General features: G+C 40.7%; 1 protein-coding gene across 2 annotated transcripts; it reads right to left on the bottom strand.

Moving 5' to 3' along the window:
- Positions 1–2,126: 2,126 nt before the first annotated feature.
- On the bottom strand, positions 2,127–17,013 carry LOC137272211 (uncharacterized). Of its 2 annotated transcripts, none has more exons than XM_067804570.1 (2): positions 16,931–17,013; positions 2,127–3,942 (listed from the first exon to the last, which is right to left on the bottom strand). In XM_067804570.1, the coding sequence occupies exon 2, from the start codon at positions 3,829–3,831 to the stop codon at positions 2,689–2,691; it is 1,143 nt and encodes a 380-aa protein (XP_067660671.1). In that variant the 5' UTR covers positions 3,832–3,942; positions 16,931–17,013; the 3' UTR covers positions 2,127–2,688. The 2 variants fall into 2 exon arrangements, with proteins under 2 accessions (XP_067660671.1, XP_067660672.1); XM_067804571.1 differs by lacking the exon at positions 16,931–17,013 and adding an exon at positions 11,287–11,352.
- Positions 17,014–19,198: the final 2,185 nt, after the last annotated feature.

Genomic DNA, 19,198 nt, shown 5'->3' with positions numbered 1-19,198 from the left:
ATGCTGTTTCCACATGAGATACCTAATATGTATTCTGTGCTGGGAAATCCAACAACGGAAGAGGCAGACTACCCATGGGTTCCTTTTTGTACTTAGGATTTTCAGGAAGGGGTTTCTGGACTTTGGCCTTTCAGAATTAAATTGTGACGTGTTACACATATTACTCTGCTACATTCTTATCCTGTAATCAGTTGAATGAAGAGGCATGAAGAAGTCCTAACACCTGTACGTACAAATACAAATGTTATTCATGATTCCACCTGTGGCACAATTCTCGAAGTTAAAGATATGTCCAAAACAGTACCTTCACGCACAGTTGAATAATGCAAGGGGACATGTTATCCTTCAGCACTCCTCAAGTTTTTCACAGAGCAGTATCATGTAGGTACACAAACTGCTCCACTGCACTCTCAGTACAGTCTTATGACAGCTTTACGAACAAAGTGCCTTCCACTGATTTGACATTAAGCTGACATGTGCTAACATGGGTCGCGTTATCCAATAATTCACTCTCACCATATCTCGTCACAAACACGGATGGCGAGAACAGCTATATAATTGCATCTTCAACGCACGAAGGACTAACCTTTGCTCCATTTACATGTCTTATGAAGCTGTTATTACAGCTCCTCCAACTGCCCATTGTCATGCGTCTATTCGGGCATCCTGTCAAGCAGCGTCGAGATGCCAGTGCAATATAATTCATTATGTCTAAGAAATGTGAACTGTCAATATTAGTTTCTTTGCAACTATTACAGTAAGTAGCATACAGCAATCAATTAACACGTAACCTGAAGGGCAAAAGAAAGAATACCAACACGTTTAATTGTGCAGGAAATGACAGAAGCTACAACGGTTCTTCAATGAAGATGTAATTGAAAACAGTCAACAATAGGTTATTGTATTACGTTTTCTCAGTGACAAGGCTCTAATGATATTTTGGTGAACTACAGTGTTAAGGTGTATGTTTACTGTTGCCCCACAGGTAGCTGGTGAAATTTCGAGGTGTCGAAAAGCAACATTCTTACTGCCACGTGTGGAAACACAAACGTTTGTGAAAGGTATTTTCCAGTCTTTTTCTCACACCGTCTCAAAACGTTGATACCACGGTACACTCGAAGTATCAATTTGCCACTACCTGTTATCTCGTAGCTATATTAGTAGTATATGGCAGACAGGCACACGAAGCAATCGTCTTGTGGTGGTAAAAAAGAAATCCAGGAGCCGTTTATTTCTTGTGCATACTTTGCCATCATGTGAAACTTGTTTTAAAACAGCGTTCGAAATAACCGCCGGCCCGGGGGCCCAGCGCCGGTTGTTACTGTATCGGACCGGCAGTTTCAAATATGTACAGACCCTTATGGCCTTCAGTAACTTATCTGTCAATTATTTTTCAACTGGAATGTTTCTACATTCTTTTCTCTATTATCGACGATCCATCATAATACGATAACCTACAGTTTCACTTCATGGTATTTCAGCTCTTTGGCGTAGAAATGTCAACACTAGTCTAAAATAAAGATCCTCCTCTCGCGAGATTTTGTAGACACAGTGTGAAACTCTGTACAGTGTCGTCTATTTTGTTTTTATTGTTTTGACTTTAACAAAATGGGGCTGCAGATTTCATTCGGGGCCTGTAGATTTGAAAGCCTGCAGATATCAGCAGGCCCTGATGGCCAGCTGATAAAATAAAGTGTTGCAAACACTGCTTAAAAATATCACCGTTGACACTACCCGAAGTGATACTATGAGCATGGTCGCAATAGGCGGTCAACGTGTTAAATTGAATATTCCAGTCCAGAAGACGCTGATGATTATCACATGAATGATTTGGGTTGGAAATGTCTTAAAATACGAAAGCAGTAACAGTCTAAATCTAAGAGCTTTCCCAGCCCGAAGTACAGATTAGTAATCAGTACCAAGTCTACACACTATTCAGCTGAACTTGAATGAATGTAAATGACACTTGCATGCGCGATGATTAATTTCTGTAACCTAAACTCTCGAGACACTTTGTTAAGGTCAGAAAATCATTGTTCAAATGTGGTGAAGCTCTATAAACTCCACAATGGTTGTCTTGTTTCAAACCATAGAGGATTGGACACAAATAACGCTACATGTTAAACTACAGGCTATTAATTTAATGCTATTTCTCCGCGTGCCTGTCAAGAAACAAGCTTGTAACACCACAATTTGGACATGAAACAATCACATGTGAAGTAATCACAGAAAATTATCAACAAAAAACGTCAGTCACTATCTATCTTATATAACCAGTTACATGATAAACAAATACGTTTTACCAGGTTACCATGTAATACTGTTTTTTGGGTTTTTTGGAACGTTTGTGACTGAAATAAATAAATATAAATATATATTTTAGTAATGCCAATAATGTGATGACAGTGGGCATCGAGGAGTACCAACGGTCACTGTAGAAAGTATACATCACCAGCTTCAACAGAGCCAATGTCCACTATCCCTGTGACCATGACCCATGGTCGTCATCAGGTCGAACCGTCTACGGTAATAGAAGTGTTAAAGGTTTGATACATCCCTTGAGTCCATTCAGACAGGTGCACTTAACACACTGACGACGTCTAGACATCTGGCCATGATGAATCGTGATGAGTCGAGATAATCCAGAAGATTTTCGTGAAACAGATGAAGATGATATATCCGTTTTCCCTATTTTCTTTTCCCAAATATTTCTTCCACAGAGAGTTCCCTCTCTCGCTCTGCTGCCTCCTTGGATCTGATGTATCTAGCCTTTTTGGCTTCTTCCCATGACTTATCAGAGGAGGGCATGGCGTGTATTCTCCTCAGAGAACCGTCGGGGTTGTAATGTTCGGGATCTAAGTCCGTCGGCTTCTTGTGGGCATCCACTGCAGGCCCCCTTGGTCGGGAAGTCCTCCGTGCCACGTCCCTTGCTTTTTGGTCCTCTTCCTGTATCTGAGCTATATCCGGCTCATCTTTCTTGACGTCACGTGACGTAACGTCTCTCCGTTGCGGATCTTCCGACAGGCGTTTAGAAACGTTAGTTTTCACAGACTTCATATCCAGAGAAGCAAGTTGAGTAAGATCAAGAGATGCTCTGTGAGATCGACGCCTGCTCCTTATATCAGGTTCAAGAAGGACGCTTTGTAAATCACCCTCACTGCCACTAATATTCCTCTCTATTGATTTCTCCCTTGGGTCTAAATCATCCAAACTTTCCTGTTCAGCTTGGCAGGGGGTGTCCGCTGCGTTGTGGCCTGCTTTCAGGTTTGGGTCAATATTACGAGGCGATCTGACCACACGTTCTGTAATATCCTGCCGGTCGCTCTCTCGAGGTGATAATAATGCCAAACCTGGATAAGCGTGTATCGTCAGCACTGCGCTCAAGCGAGGGCTCCCTGAGTGGTCGAGTATTGTGTCACTAGATTCGTACAACGGGTGCCGCTCGTTTTCAACAGGTACAATACCTCTAACGTGCCAACTGTCTCTCTCATACAGGGTCACATTTTCATTGGCATATTTCACATTGGCCATCAGGTTCTCTAGCCGACTGTTCCGACCTCGTGGGTTCACGTGACTGTAACCATTTAGCGTCAAATTCCCGACATGCCCTGACGCCGTTGGTAACAGAGGTTTCTTTTTCATTCCTTGTCTAATCCTCTCAAGCTCTCTCTCCACCATTCGTTGTTCATGCTGATAATTCTTCATCCAGTATTTGTGTTCGTCTTTAATGCCACGCCTGCTATCAATCTCAAGATTCAATAGCCTCTCTTCCCGTTTATTCTGTGCTCGGGCTATTTCCGAGTTCCTGTATTGGAATGTCCAGCTTTTCATTTTGACCGTCCTATTCTGTACCCGATATACTCAGACTTACTTGATTAACCAACAGTTCATTATCTACTTGTACCCTTTAATTGTTTGCACTCATTGTTAATCAACCTGTTTCTGAAAAAAAGAAAAGAAAGAAATTAATAAGTTTATTCTATTTTACTCCTTATTTTTAACTGAAAGTAGTATACCACGAAACATTCATACCTGGATCTGGATTTATGTACCTTGTGCTGTCTGAAATATGCATTCTCGGTTTATAACGTGCAGGTGTTTCTTAGCAAAATAAACACAAACGTAAACAACAGATACATTTAGCGGGTAACTCGTACAGAAAAGGTATGTTGGTGTTCCTGTCAATATTTACACAGCCATTAGTGTGTCGAGCGGAACATACACGTAAGTAGGATCTACTTCAGAGTAATGCAGTTTAAATGGAATTCCTAGTTCCGTGACTACACCGTGCGGGAATGTTATGTCATACTTTCTGTCACTTCTTATCAGGGGCTTGTTGGACTGCTTTGTCATCGTCATGGACCAGCTATGTGGGCGTTCTGCACATATCACTGACCATACAGCCCTGTGACTGACACAGCGAACATCGACCAAAGATACCGAGATGCGATGACATGCGATGAACCTAGTCACGGCTGACGACTTCATTCAGTAGCTCTCCTCCTCTGACAATGGCAGGTTCCAGCTGAGGTATATTCTTACACAGATTGACTACATGTCTCGAGATAACTAAAGTAGAGGAATAGAATGTGATCGTTACCTACGCGACCTTGGACAGAAACTGTTTGGGGCCAGACTTTGTTTGGAGGTCACAAAGAGAATGCATTCATGCAAAGAAATGAATGTGGATGCATAAAGTTTTATTACTTTTGTCATGAATTGTTACCAGCTGTCATAATGTGACAATGTATACGAACAGATCTGTCACATATCATTTGTGCAGAATAGGCTCATATTGTGTCTGTACTGGATTTGTGTCCCTGTAACGTCTTTAGTTTCTGTGAGTGAATGAGTGGGACACTGATTTTGTGTGTGTGTTGGTGAGTGGTTGTATGGGTGGGTGGATGAGTGTGTGAGTGGGTGAGTGAGTAAGTGGGATGCTGGGTTTGTGTGTGTATGTGTGTTAGTGGTTGATAGGTTACATGAGTGAGTGAGCGTGAGGATGGGTTGGTTTGGTGTTGGAGCGTCAATAAGTGAGTGCAGTGATGCAGTCTAGACATATAATTACGGGTAATGAATGTTCACTATACTCTTGTGGAGAATCTCGGATGGATCTCGGCGGTTTTCCATTCGGACTCATTGCGACATTACTTTAGGCCAAGCCTTGTACGCGAACTGACACAATCTGATGTACGTTGTTGAGACGCCTCATAGCGTGAAAATCCAGAGTTTGTTCCATACAATAAATCTACACCTAAGTATGAATGGCACACGTACTCCTTTAACCATATGCCTCGTGCACAGACAGAAACTATCCAGTTTAATCGCTAAACTGGGTTTGCTTCTATAGAACTCCGCCTTGGTTATCTCAAGCAGCGACAGCGCCAATAGTCTGCCACTGTGCCCATACCGATTTATGGCACGGGGTATATTCATTCCAAGTCAACCGTATATATCTCTAGTATCCGATAAACAATGTTTGCAGAACCAACCAACCATCCTATCCCGCTTCTGTCTAATCATGAAGGAGACATGTTTCATGTCGGCTGTTTTGACACCTCTACACAAAGTCTAAATCTGTATATAGGTACACAAGGTCTAAATCTGTATATAGGTACACAAGGTATAAATCTGTATATAGGTACACAAGGTATAAATCTGTATATAGGTACACAAGGTCTAAATCTGTATATAGGTACACAAGGTCTAAATCTGTATATAGGTACACAAGGTACAAATCTGTATATAGGTACACAAGGTATAAATCTGTATATAGGTACACAAGGTATAAATCTGTATGTAGGTATACAAGGTCTAAATCTATATGTAGGTATACAAGGTCTAAATCTGTATATAGGTACACAAGGTATAAATCTGCATGTAGGTACACAAGGTCTAAAATTGTATATAGGTGCATAAGGTATAAATCTGTATATAGGTACACAAGGTCTAAATCTGTATATAGGTACACAAGGTATAAATCTGTATATAGGTACACAAGGTCTAAATCTGTATATAGGTACACAAGGTCTAAATCTGTATGTAGGTACACAAGGTCTAAATCTGTATATAGGTACACAAGGTCTAAATCTGTATGTAGGTACACAAGGTCTAAATCTGTATATAGGTATACAAGGTCTAAATCTGTATATAGGTATACAAGGTCTAAATCTGTATGTAGGTACACAAGGTATAAATCTGTATATAGGTACACAAGGTCTAAATCTGTATATAGGTATACAAGGTATAAATCTGTATATAGGTATACAAGGTATAAATGTGTATGTAGGAATACAAGGTATAAATCTGTATGTAGGTATACAAGGTATAAATCTGTATGTAGGTATACAAGGTATAAATGTGTATGTAGGAATACAAGGTCTAAATCTGTATGTAGGTATACAAGGTATAAATCTGTATGTAGGTATACAAGGTATAAATGTGTATGTAGGAATACAAGGTATAAATCTGTATGTAGGTATACAAGGTATAAATGTGTATGTAGGAATACAAGGTATAAATGTGTATGTAGGTATACAAGGTATAAATGGATATTTAGGTACACACTGATAGAGGATTCCCCGCAACGATATAGACACTGTGGTAACTATTTCGACAATGTATAGTTCATAGAATCCGGGACTGAATTCATTGTTTGAGACTGGAACACGGTCTGTTGTATGCATAAAAATGTACGAATGCGTGTGATTACATATACACAACACACAATAATATAGATCAGGACCGACTGTTGGGCAATATTTTCTGCATATTTATTTCCTCTTAACACTCGCTTCGTGTGTGGGAACAGTGTAATAAGGACTGAGAGGTAACAATACTCGACTGAAATCTCGGAGGAATTTGTAAGTGTAATTTAATCAAAATCAAATCTGATGGTTGATTTGTTAAGTGTGACACATGCCATCTTAAAGAATATCATTATGTTAAAGGTCAAAGGTAAAGGCGCTTACAGATAACATACAGCAGTTTCTGTGTTTCATTGTTGTAATCTGTATTTTAATCGACGTAAAATTGTATACCTGTAAATAACTATGTGTTTTCAAATTGAATTTGAATAAAAGTTAAGAATTGTGTCAACATCGTGAAAACAAAATACCACATTTGGATTCAGTTCTTGCTAGCGAGTTTCTGGGTGTACACGTTTTATGTGAAGCGACTTCGCTGTAGGTCGTGTAGACCCGGCCGCTGTATCCATGACTCTAGCCTGCTCCTATGACACAGGTCTCCTATTACAATGAGGCTGTGAGCCGTTTTATGTGTTCTTAATGAGATCGATAAACACTGTATCTGACTGTGGTTATTTACGTGGCTCTGAATGGGAACTGCTCAGCTGAGCGAGATCTCCAAGACAATACCTTTAGACTCACCTTGGGAGTTTTTGAAATGTAACAAATACCTCAAAATTGTGGTTATATTTATCGAAAAAAATATTTAAATTCCCTAAAGGAAGTGGCATTCTATTCTGTTTTAGAAAGTCTATGCATCGACAACATTTGTGACACTGTGTCATGGTCACTTAAGCGTCCCTATGTATATATCTGAAGCATCTTGTTTGTGTACATCATTTGATGATATTCTTTGGGCTTACTTTCGATGAAAAGACGTGAATAGAGATTCAAATGATCGAGAACAGTGTAGTGGAATGTTGGAACATTTTACGTGGGCTTCAAAGTAAACTTTTCCAAGTAAGCTCCCTTTACTCGTTGTTTAAGACGATGAACAGTGAAACAAAACTCCGCGCTGCTGCTTTACAAGATTCAGTGACAGGACAGACAGTCTGCGTATTTAAATGAATAAATTTCGATGGGTACACTCATGACTAGATATCATCAGGATCTTAGCTCTCCAAACTATTTGTGTATAGGGAAGCAGCCTCGGAAAACATGTCGCCAGAGTTGAGACCCCTTACAGTGGCTCTGGGCTTTGATTTTCGAAGTTGTCTTAGCGCTAAGATAGTCGTAAGATAATGTTTATGTATGGCACTTACGACTATGCACGAGAGTTTCCAAAATCAAAGCCCCGGGTGCACGGTAACAAGGTATGTCCTGTCAGCACCAAGGGCTACAGGTTTCGCGATAGTCTGTAGCCACACCTTTATATTTTTACATTCAGACGAATTGAAGCTAAAGCTAAAACATACCCTGACACCTTTACTCAGGACGGAGGTGTTTTGTAATATCGCACGTATTAAAGGAACACTTTCTGTGCTCTCTGCATGATTGGTCATCTGATTATGTATATACACGAAACAACATGTCTTGTGATGACCTACTCTCTGCTTGAAACTGACGCAGGTAGGTTTTGCAACCATTTGTGAGCATAGACTAAACGTGGGCTCACCACTTGCAGTCTGAGTCCGACCAACAGTGAGTTAAGTATTTGGGGCGGTGGGGTAGTCTAGTGGTTAAAGTCTTCATTCGTCACGCTCATGACCAGGGTTCGATTTCTCTCATGGGTACAATGTGTGAAGGCTGTTCTCTTCCCCGCCGTGATATGCTTGAAAGTTCCACTACACTACATCAGAATCACACGCTCCTCGAGCGGGGACCGTTAGGGAACAACTCAGAGGGACAAAGGCCTGTGACAGTTGTGATTGGATGAAATAGTGTAAGATGTTTATTTCAAAAGCACATCCATACAATAATAAAAACTGACCACAATTTTAAGTATTTAGTGCTGTTATTTTTATCACCATGGACACCCGGAATGGGTTTCATACATTATGCCCGTGTGGGAATCGAACCCGTGTCTTCGGCGTGACGACCCAGCCTGCCCTACCCCACCAAGTAGAGTGCACTGGCTCTCTAACCACACATCATATATATGTTGCCTGGCGTGTGACATTCAACGGCAGGTAGATGTTACAGTTGCACAAGATCTGTTCTGTTACTCTTTCTCGGTACTGTACTGCGCAGTGCAAGCAGTCTGCTCAAGTGATGAAAATAAGACACATCTTCCGACAGAAAGCCATAAATGACACAATAACATGCGACATAAGGCCGGTTTGTCTACATTCATAAATCACGATATTTAACTGTACCGATGCTTAAAAAACTAGGATCCTTCCTGTTTCTGCATGGGAATGTGAGTAATCACACAAATCTGATAGGCTGTCAATTCATTCAAGAGGTTTGTCGTATTTAAAAAGTAATTTGATTCTGCTCAAAATGTACTGTGTACAATACCGTATGGGTGCAAGCGAATTCGTATAAAACGTACTTTGGCCCCAAGCAAAGGGTTGAGCGAACTGTATTGATCAAACCTGTAATGTAATATTAGTTTACCGTTCCCCAAGGAGACCTTGCCCGTATTGTAAACAATGTGATAGATACAGAAAATATATGCTTTACTACATTACATATAGGGGTTGAGCAAATTTTACTTTAGCTATTTGGGCACTCCATTACATATCTGTGTAGCACATGTAGGGACTCACATGTGTGATGTAAATATATGCACACATGGAGGGAGGGGGGTTTAAGCTACGTTAACCCCTAGTCCCCCCACCTAATTGTGATATCTGCCACCTTAAGACTTGATGCTACTGCAATGACGGTAAACTAGCCTAAATGGCCGGACTGCTGAGGAGACCTTCAAAACATTCAACGTGTTAAAGATATACGTACATGAGGAACAAATGAACATATATATCTCACACAATTTGTACTATGTTTGATTTTCAGTTGAGCACGTCTTAAAATAGCAATAGTATGTTAACGGAAATTACTGCATTTGTGTTTAGTCGGCACTCCAAGAAAATTTTTACATGGTTTAATTTTCAATACAATAACTTTAAACATATAAAAGAACCTACACAACACAACCTGCATACGAAGTATCAATCCACAGATTGTCATTTTCACGAACTGTTGCTGAAAGGAATGGCATGGAGAGTACTCAGTATACCTCCCGTTTTCCACCTGTATACATGACAGCAGCGAACTCGTACATCTTTCGTATCAGCCCACGCCCATCATCCACACGATCACTCACTCACTCACTCACTTAAAAATGCTTCTGGCACAATAACCACACACTCACTAACGCTGAAAGTATAGGTGGACGTGGGTGATGGGTTAACAATATGGATGGATTTGGGTGATGGATTGACAATACGGGTTGTGGGTGAAGGGCAGAAATATGGATGGATACTGCTGATGGGTTGACAATATGGGTGTATGTGTGTGATGGGTTGACAGTATGGATGGATGTGGTTGGTAGGCTAACAGTATGGGTGGATGTAGGTGACGGGTTGACAGTATGGAACGGATGTAGGTGATGGGTTGACAGTATGAATAGATGTGGGTGATGGGTTGACAATATGGATGGATGTAAGTGACGGGTTGACAGTATGGATGGATGTGGGTGATGGGTTGACAGAACGGACGGATGTAGATGATGGGTTGACAGTATGAATGGATGTGGGTGATGGGTTAACAATATGGGTAGATGTGGGCTGACTGTATGAGTGGCTGTGGGAGATGGGTTGACAGTATAGGGTGATGGGGGTGATGGGTTGACAGTATGGATGGATTGGGTGATGGGTTGACAGTATCGGTGGAGTTAGGTGATGGGTTGACAGTATGGACGGATGTAGGTGATGGGTTGACAATATGGATGGATGTAAGTGACGGGTTGACAGTATGGATGGATGTGGGTGATGGGTTGACAGTATGAATGGATGTGGGTGATGGGTTGACAATATGGGTGGATGTGGGTGATGGGTTGACAATATGGGTAGATGTAGGTGATGGGTTGACAGTACGGACAGATGTCGGTGATGAGTTGACAGTATGGATGGATGTAGGGGATGGGTTGACAATATAGATGGATGTGTGTGATGGGTTGACAGTATGAATGGATGTGGGTGATGGGTTGACAATAGGGGTGGATGTGGGTGATAGGTTGACAATATGGATGGATGTGGGTGATGGGTTGACAATATGGGTGGATGTGGGTGATGGGTTGACAGTGGAATGTGGGTGATGGGTTGACAATATGAGTGTATTTTCAACTGTGAGTTCATGTACTTATGAAGATTGTGTAAAGTAGACACCACATATAAACAGCTATCACGGTTAAATAGTCAAGTTAAATAGACACCATTACTTATGTACGACGTAGACTGGCCCTAGCAGAGGAATTTATACCGACCGTGAAATACAAACACAGATACCCCCCACTATCGGTGTGCAGGCATCGATGAGTAAAACAAAACCTCTTGTGAAATCGCTGTACAAACAAGCGGTTATGAGTTAAACATACCTGTACACGTGTGTCTTCCTATCCCGGCCATTCACGTCTCCACAACATGACGTCGGATTCCTATCTGACTCAGCATTGAATTTGTTCACTCGAGCCCTACATACCACCCTGTCTCTCCGAGCGTTGTGACAGCGTGTAGACTGTAGTATTGTGGACAGTATCTGACTTCCTAATCAAACGCCTTTCAGTTCAACTTATGTACACTTGTCCCTATACTCGGGAACAATTATCTATATATCCGACTCTTTGCCTAATAGTACACAGGTCAGGTTACGTAAGAACACACACAATTAAAGGCGTACGTGTTTGCTGTGCAAGGCAGGTGCTGTTATCCTCTATGTACAATCGATAGAAACGTGAGAAATGGCTGGCCTGGTGGTACTTCTATATCCGGATATTTAACCGATTCTATTTACATTCTATTACAGATACCTAATAAAGATCAAATAATGTATTTCGAACTAATGAAGCCACACCGACTGTAACCACCTTCAGAAGTACGAACAGTTAGCAACATATTTTTATAAATGGTCACCACATGATCTTCATCAAACGTGAATATATTGTCATTTCTAATAATTTCACACTACAGTATATGGTGCTATATAAACTTTATACTATAAACCTCCTGCTGTTCATAGTGAACGCACAGCATGGCACTGTGTGTAGGTATGATCATATTTTGAGGGTGGGGGCTGTGCGTCTATGGAGATGACTCATGACTGAAGGACTAAAAGAATATAAGAGATTACGTCATAGTTACCATATTTGGCTGACGTCACAAAGTCGAGTTTCGTCACGGTCACGATCGTCGGACGGGGTGTAAGTCAATGTGGTCGCACAAGGTCTGTGCCATACGTTTGTGGTTTGAGGTGTACGTCATATATTGTCAGTGGGATTGTCCGTCATGTGAGATACAAAGAGAACATCATGTTCATACGAAGAAAATGTTATGTTTTCATGTGAATAAAGAAATTATGCTTTCCGTGTGAAATGCACGTCAAAACAGCCATAGAAGATACACGTCAAAACAGCCATAGAAAGATGCACCTCAAAACAGACATATGAGATACACGTCAAAACAGCCATAGAAAGATGCACGTCAAAACAGCCATAGAAAGATGCACGTCAAAACAGCCATAGAAGATGCACGTCAAAACAGCCATAGAAAGATGCACGTCAAAACAGACATAGAAGATGCACGTCAAAACAGCCATAGAAAGATGTACGTCAAAACAGCCATAGAAGATGCACGTCAAAACAGCCATAGAAAGATGCACGTCAAAACAGCCATAGAAGATATACGTCAAAACAGCCATAGAAGATACACGTCAAAACAGCCATAGAAAGATGCACCTCAAAACAGACATATGAGATACACGCCAAAACAGCCATAGAAAGATGCACGTCAAAACAGCCATAGAAAGATGCACGTCAAAACAGCCATAGAAGATGCACGTCAAAACAGCCATAGAAAGATGCACGTCAAAACAGCCATAGAAGATGCACGTCAAAACAGCCATAGAAAGATGCACGTCAAGAGAGCCACATGGGAGGCACGTCAAGACAGCTTTATGAGATGTACGTCAAGACAGCTTTATGAGATGTACGTCAAGACTGCTGTGTGAGGTGTACGTCAAGACAGCTGTATGAGATGTACGTCAAGACAGCTTTATGAGATGTACGTCAAGACTGCTGTGTGAGGTGTACGTCAAGACAGCTGTATGAGACGTATGTCAAGACAGTTTTATGAGATGTACGTCAAGACAGCTTTATGAGATGTACGACAAGACAGCTGTATGAGATGCACGTCAATCGTGAACGCTGTATGACATGCATGTGAAGACCGTATGGAATGTACGCCAAGACAACCGTATGGCATGCAGTCAAGTGAATGCCACGTCCATCACAAAATATGGACAACAATCGCCATGCTTTCCACCTCTAATGCTCACTGACTGGCAACACTCACAAATTCACAGTCTCATTTACACAGCCGATGAATGGCTCCGTGGACAAAGCATCCTCTAACTTTTGAAGAAATCTTTCAAAGCACACGGGGTGTATTCGTTATTTGTAAATCGTGAATCGGCGCCTTCTGTCCGAGTCATTGACGAACGTCAATAAAAGGGGACTTACTTGAAGAGATCTCTGTATGTGCCGATAAATGATATGCATTAATCCCCTCTGATCCGATATACAGTTCAATAGATTACCTTCCGATTGCAATGAGTGAAAGGCTTCGTCCGGTGACAGCATTTGTGATAACATGTTTGTGTTGTATCGTGCCACATTTCAAAGGCTTGGATCTTAATGGACAGTATGAATGCCGGCCTATCAACATATTCAAACATATTGAGTCATACAAGATTAATACATGTTTACACGTACTAAAATAAATTAAAAATATGATTTCAAAGCTCTTAGTCAAAGAAAAGGATATGTTAAATGTGATCGCCATTAGATTAACATAATATTTGCGGTACATTAACAAATGATCTCAAACATATATATGAAATGTCATGTGCTTAATTAGTTTTATAACTGAATGGACATGCACACCACGTTGACGTGCACAAAGAAAGCATTTACGTTAAGTTATTCATACAGTGAATTTTAATACAATCGACGGCAAACATTTATCGAATATAGTGCAGAGTCCAGCGATCTTAATTGGAGAGCATCATTACTTCCTGGCCCACATGGGATGAAATTCTGCACATTAACCCCCTGATTGCAAGTGCAAACCTGCTCTGGTTATGTATATATGACAAGGATATAAGCTGCAGTATTCAGGCAATATTTCAGCATCCATGATAGTGTCTTGTAATATTTCAGCAACATCACGGCCGGTAACACCATAAGTGGGCTTCACACATTGCGCCCAAGTGGGGATTCGAACCCAGGTTTTCAGTGTGACGAGAAAACGATTTAACCACTAGTCTCCCTACCGCCCTCAGAGAAATCAGATAGTTATCTAATTGATTTTATACATCTTTGGATAATATGTCACAGAAATACAATGTCATCAGCAACGTAAGTGCGGTTTCACCATGTCTGACATGAGTTGTATCGCATAACAGTTTGGAAATTCAATACAAGCCGCTGACTCGTTTATATAAATAGAGAACAAAAATGGACTCATGATACGAGGGGATGTCAATAAGTTTTGAGCCATGAGTATTTTTCATACCCAGGTGTCACAGCCTATGGTACGACATTGAACCTTGGGTTGAAGCTGATGTGATATATAAGTTTTGGTATCCTACTCTCAGAAGTTATTGAACAGCTCACATTGACAGAAAGAGTCCCCACACACACACACTCCCTGCCCCCACCTCACGGCAGTCAAAATGAATAAAATTGAGTATAGAGTAGTAATTAAGCTTTTAGTTCTTGAAGGAAACTCGGCGACGAACACTGAAAAAAGGATTTCAGCAGTTCATGGGAAGTCTTCCCCGTCATCTGCTACCATGAAACGATGGGTCAATGAATTTAAGCATGGTAGTTCAATAGAGAGTCTTGAAGATGACCCCCGTCCAGGTCGCCCAACAACAAGCACTAGTCAGGAAAACATTGACAGAGTGCATAGACTTGTGCTGGAAAATCGTCGAATCACGCTCAACGAGTTAGAGGAGACCACAGGCATTTCACACGGATCCATCGAGACAATTCTTGATGAACATCTCGTCATGTCTAAGGTGTGCGCAAGATAGGGTGCCAAGAATGCTTACAGATGAAATGAAACAAACAAGGGTCACCATAAGCAACTCCATGCTAACCAGATACAACAAGAATCCAGAATATTTTCACTTTAGGCTAGTAACCTGTGATGAAACCTGGATCCACCACTATGATCCTGAGAGCAAACAAGAATCCATGGAATTGAAACATGTTGCTTCTCCCAAGACCAAAAAGTTCAAAGCCTCCAGATCAGTGCAGAAGGTAATGGCGACAGTCTTCTGGGATAGCAAAGGCGTCATCCACATAGATTACTTACCAAAAAGAAGAACAATGAATGGGGAATATTACGCTAACTTGTTGAGACAAGTGCGACAGTCAATCAAGGAGAAGCGCCGGGACAAGATCAGACGTGGTATTCTTCTACATCAAGACAATGCTCCAGTACACACCTCTTGCGTTGCAGCCGCTGCTGTCCAGGAATGCGGGTACGAAATCTTGCCGCATCCCCCCTACTCTCCAGACCTGGCACCAAGTGTTCCCAAATCTCAAGAAAGACGTGGTCGTAGATTTCAGGATGATAATGAGCTTACTGCTGCTACCGAGGCTTGGTTTGAGGACCAAAATGGCGCCTTCTACAGAGATGGCATCAGCGACTGGCAGAAAAGATGGAACAAGTGTCTTGACTCACAAGGGGACTATGTTGAAAAATACATGTGGTTCATACCAGTATTTTGTGTTTTTCTATGCAAGGCTCAAAACTTATTGACATCTCCTCGTACATCCTTGTCTGATGCCCATAAGACACTAAAAGAAGCCAGAATGCAAGTGATTGCTTCTAACACATCCACTGACATTTCAATACAGCCTTTGAATGATTTGGGCAAACACTGGACCATTCACGTGGGATACAACAAGAGTCAAATATCTTAATGAGTACATTGAACAGACATAGTATATGCAAATCAAATGTCATGTAGAAATAATTCTCCAGTAAAGTTATTTATTCCCATTCATCGAATTAATAGCCTTAGTTCCCGAAGTCGCTTTCACTTATTTCGTTCTTTAAAATCAGGTGGGGAACATCATCTATTTCTCCGCTTTAAAGTGTCTCAGAATGGTGTCTTTCACAGTCGTAATTTTCATTAAACAGCTTATAAAAGTGACCTTATCATGTCTCTTAATCAATTTTGGTTATTCTTGTACTACGTGGTCACGAGTCAAAATACGAGTCAAAATCGTATTTTTTTCCAAAACAGGTTTGTGTCGTTCAAGGACTGTATTAAGCTCTCCGTCTGTTTTACGTTATTTCTGCTGACAACGGTTTCTAGAGTGTCTTTAGTTTTCAACGTAACCGTGCAGGTCGCTACCTTCGTTTGAGGTCACGTGTTTCTGTATTAAAACACAGGACAAACATGGATATGACTTCCATTTATTGTGTTTAAAAATAACGCAAACTTCATTTGTCTGTCTGTATTACAGCACAGGGACAATGTGGACATGAGGTCTCTTCTGTATCTGTATTATAACACTTAACAAATATTAAGAACACCTATATCTAGGATATTATATAATGCGTTTGTTTATGATTGAACGGTTATATTTTGTTTTGTTCTAACAAGATAACAGTGTCATAACAAAACAAACGCGGAATGTTTCATATGGCGTCGGCCTACGTGGAAACAATGTACCTTGCTACGACAAAAACACTGAGTATGAACAATATGCATGAATGTTTGACAATTTATTTTAGTTGTATTATTCGATAAGACATAAGAGAGGGTACACAAAACCATTCGGAATCTTTCGACTGTTTTGAGAGTCAGATATGTAGGCGTTAGGTAGGTGACACAATCGTTCACAACATTGACTTTCTAGCCTAAATCTTTATGGCATTAAAACATATTGAATATTTGTATGAATATTAATCGTTACTCGACAACTGCAACCGTGGTTTACTCACCCTGCTTCTGATCAATACCAGCACATACCACACGCGTATGTGTAGACCTCCCTCTGTTCACCGTCAGCTAACAAGAGGTGTGTGATATCTAGCATGTTCACGTGTTAATATAACGTAACGCACGGTTCACTGCACTTTACGCACCGGAAAGTCACATTTAAATACTCAAGGTGAACTGCTCTGTTAAGTTACGCTTATAACCCTCATAGCAGTGTTATGGAATATTCAGTGTTTGCTTGATCGCGATCGCATAACGACATCTACCATTAAATGGGCGTTTTACGACATGTCGTGCGTATACAATTGTTCAGGTGAATCGACACCACTGTCACCCAACTGCATTCTGAAGTGGGTGGCTTGTGTACACGAGGTATAAACAACTGACCCCCCGGAATCGGAGCAGGACTGTTATCCTATTAAAGTGTCCTGCCGGTATCTTGGTATACAACGGAGATTGGTGCGGCTCGGAAAAGTCATGGAAGGATTAAACTGTCAGTCGCAAGGTCAAACAGATATTGCTCTCCTCCAAATGTGTATCTGTGTAAACAACATTAGAATACACGCTTCAGTGCATACTTGTAAACAGCATAGTTATCGCTGTACATGTCTTGTGCAGATCTGTAGACAACACACCATACATGCGCCTGTGTTCATTACATATGCGAATGAATGTCGATAAACAGCAGTATACTGCCGAATCTAAAAACAAAATAACAAACCTCTTTCCATAATAACAGGAACACACTTCTTTGTCACAGGTTCTCGAGAGGCATTCAGAAGTCAGTATTCAAGTAAAAGGCAAAGTTTATGGATGACAACTTCTTCTTTATTCTATGTCACAACGTTTCTTGCCTACTCCTTGCCTTTTCGTCTGGTGAACTGTAACATATGCTTGCGCTTAGTGTATCATCTTGTGTGGTATGTGCCATTTGCTTCATTGTCATTTTTGGTTTACACCATGACGATGTATTGACTGTGCAATTGGGGGGGGGGACGCTTAGAAGGTGAGCCTATCCAACCCCAAGGGTGACCCCCGTACCAAACACATGCAAGGCAAGGCAGTTGTTACCTGAACAAATACTGGCACATATGGAGTGAAAACCGGTAATGGAATCGGACATCACCTTTGTTACCGATGTATGTGTTTGTTTGTTTATGTGTTTAAGGTCATGTGACCATTTTGCAGCTGTATGACGTATGACTAAAAAGTCGAGTCTGGACCAGACAATGCAGTGACTGGCATTATTATTGATGATGACAGAGAATGTGTTTGTGAATCACTATAAACAGAATGTCGCTCTTTGAAATTTTGTTTAAGAGAGTATGCTCGATTGTGTCTCATACGTTGTGGAATGTACACACCAAAGGCTTGGGCAGCTTGGACATTGCCCGACAGAGAAATCCACAAGGAGAGCAGCACCACTGTGCCTGTGAGGATGATTTCTTCGTGTGTAAAGGTTTTATACATAGATGTTTCCAGTCATGAGGTCCTGCATTCCACATATTATCTTCACAGTAAACTTCAAATGACACTTGAATTCATTTCTTCCATGTTGTCAGTCTGAAAACAATACGTAGGTCTTCTTCATTTGTAAACTTCAAGTATTTGAAATGTGTTTTGTTGTCTGCAAGTATTAATTCCACTTGCTTATTATCAACAGTATTAATTCCTGTTGTCTCAAATACTTTCTATAAATGTAGAAAAATCCTTAACAATATACAAAATTATGTTTATTAATAATCTTTTGGACCCAGAAATATATCTCTTAGATCACAAATGTTGTAACAATTTTTCTTAGTCGATAGCACCATGAATGGACCTTAAAGTTAAAAGCAGGAATGCCTTGGTTTCATTGAGACCTTAAACGCTAGACAAAAGACGTGTCGACAATATTATGTCACGAAGAGTCGACACATGACTTTAACGATGATCTCATATTATCAGTGCCAAACGACGGAGGAAGAGGCAGGATGGTGAGATTTAAATATTTGTCCAAAACAACAAGAAATGACTTTATTGACTTAATAACGAGTTCATAACGAGCGTTTAGTTTCAGATTTTCTTACGTCTACATTTGCTATTCTTACCAAGATTTATCGGTTATATAGGCAATCTGGAGTTATGATTACATAATACCATTTAGAAAGTAACTAAGTGTAGCATATGTTTGCTATATACGTGTGTGTTTGTTGTATATTGTTCTTTTGAAAGTGGAAAGATTCTAGTACTAATTTTATCTGAGTCCCATCCTGGATTCGAACCCACAC

This window comes from Haliotis asinina, chromosome 2 (assembly GCF_037392515.1).
Source record: "Haliotis asinina isolate JCU_RB_2024 chromosome 2, JCU_Hal_asi_v2, whole genome shotgun sequence".
NCBI classification, from domain to species: domain Eukaryota; kingdom Metazoa; phylum Mollusca; class Gastropoda; order Lepetellida; family Haliotidae; genus Haliotis; species Haliotis asinina.
Note: the sequence above shows the minus strand (reverse complement) of the source record. Positions and strands in the feature narration are given on the sequence as shown.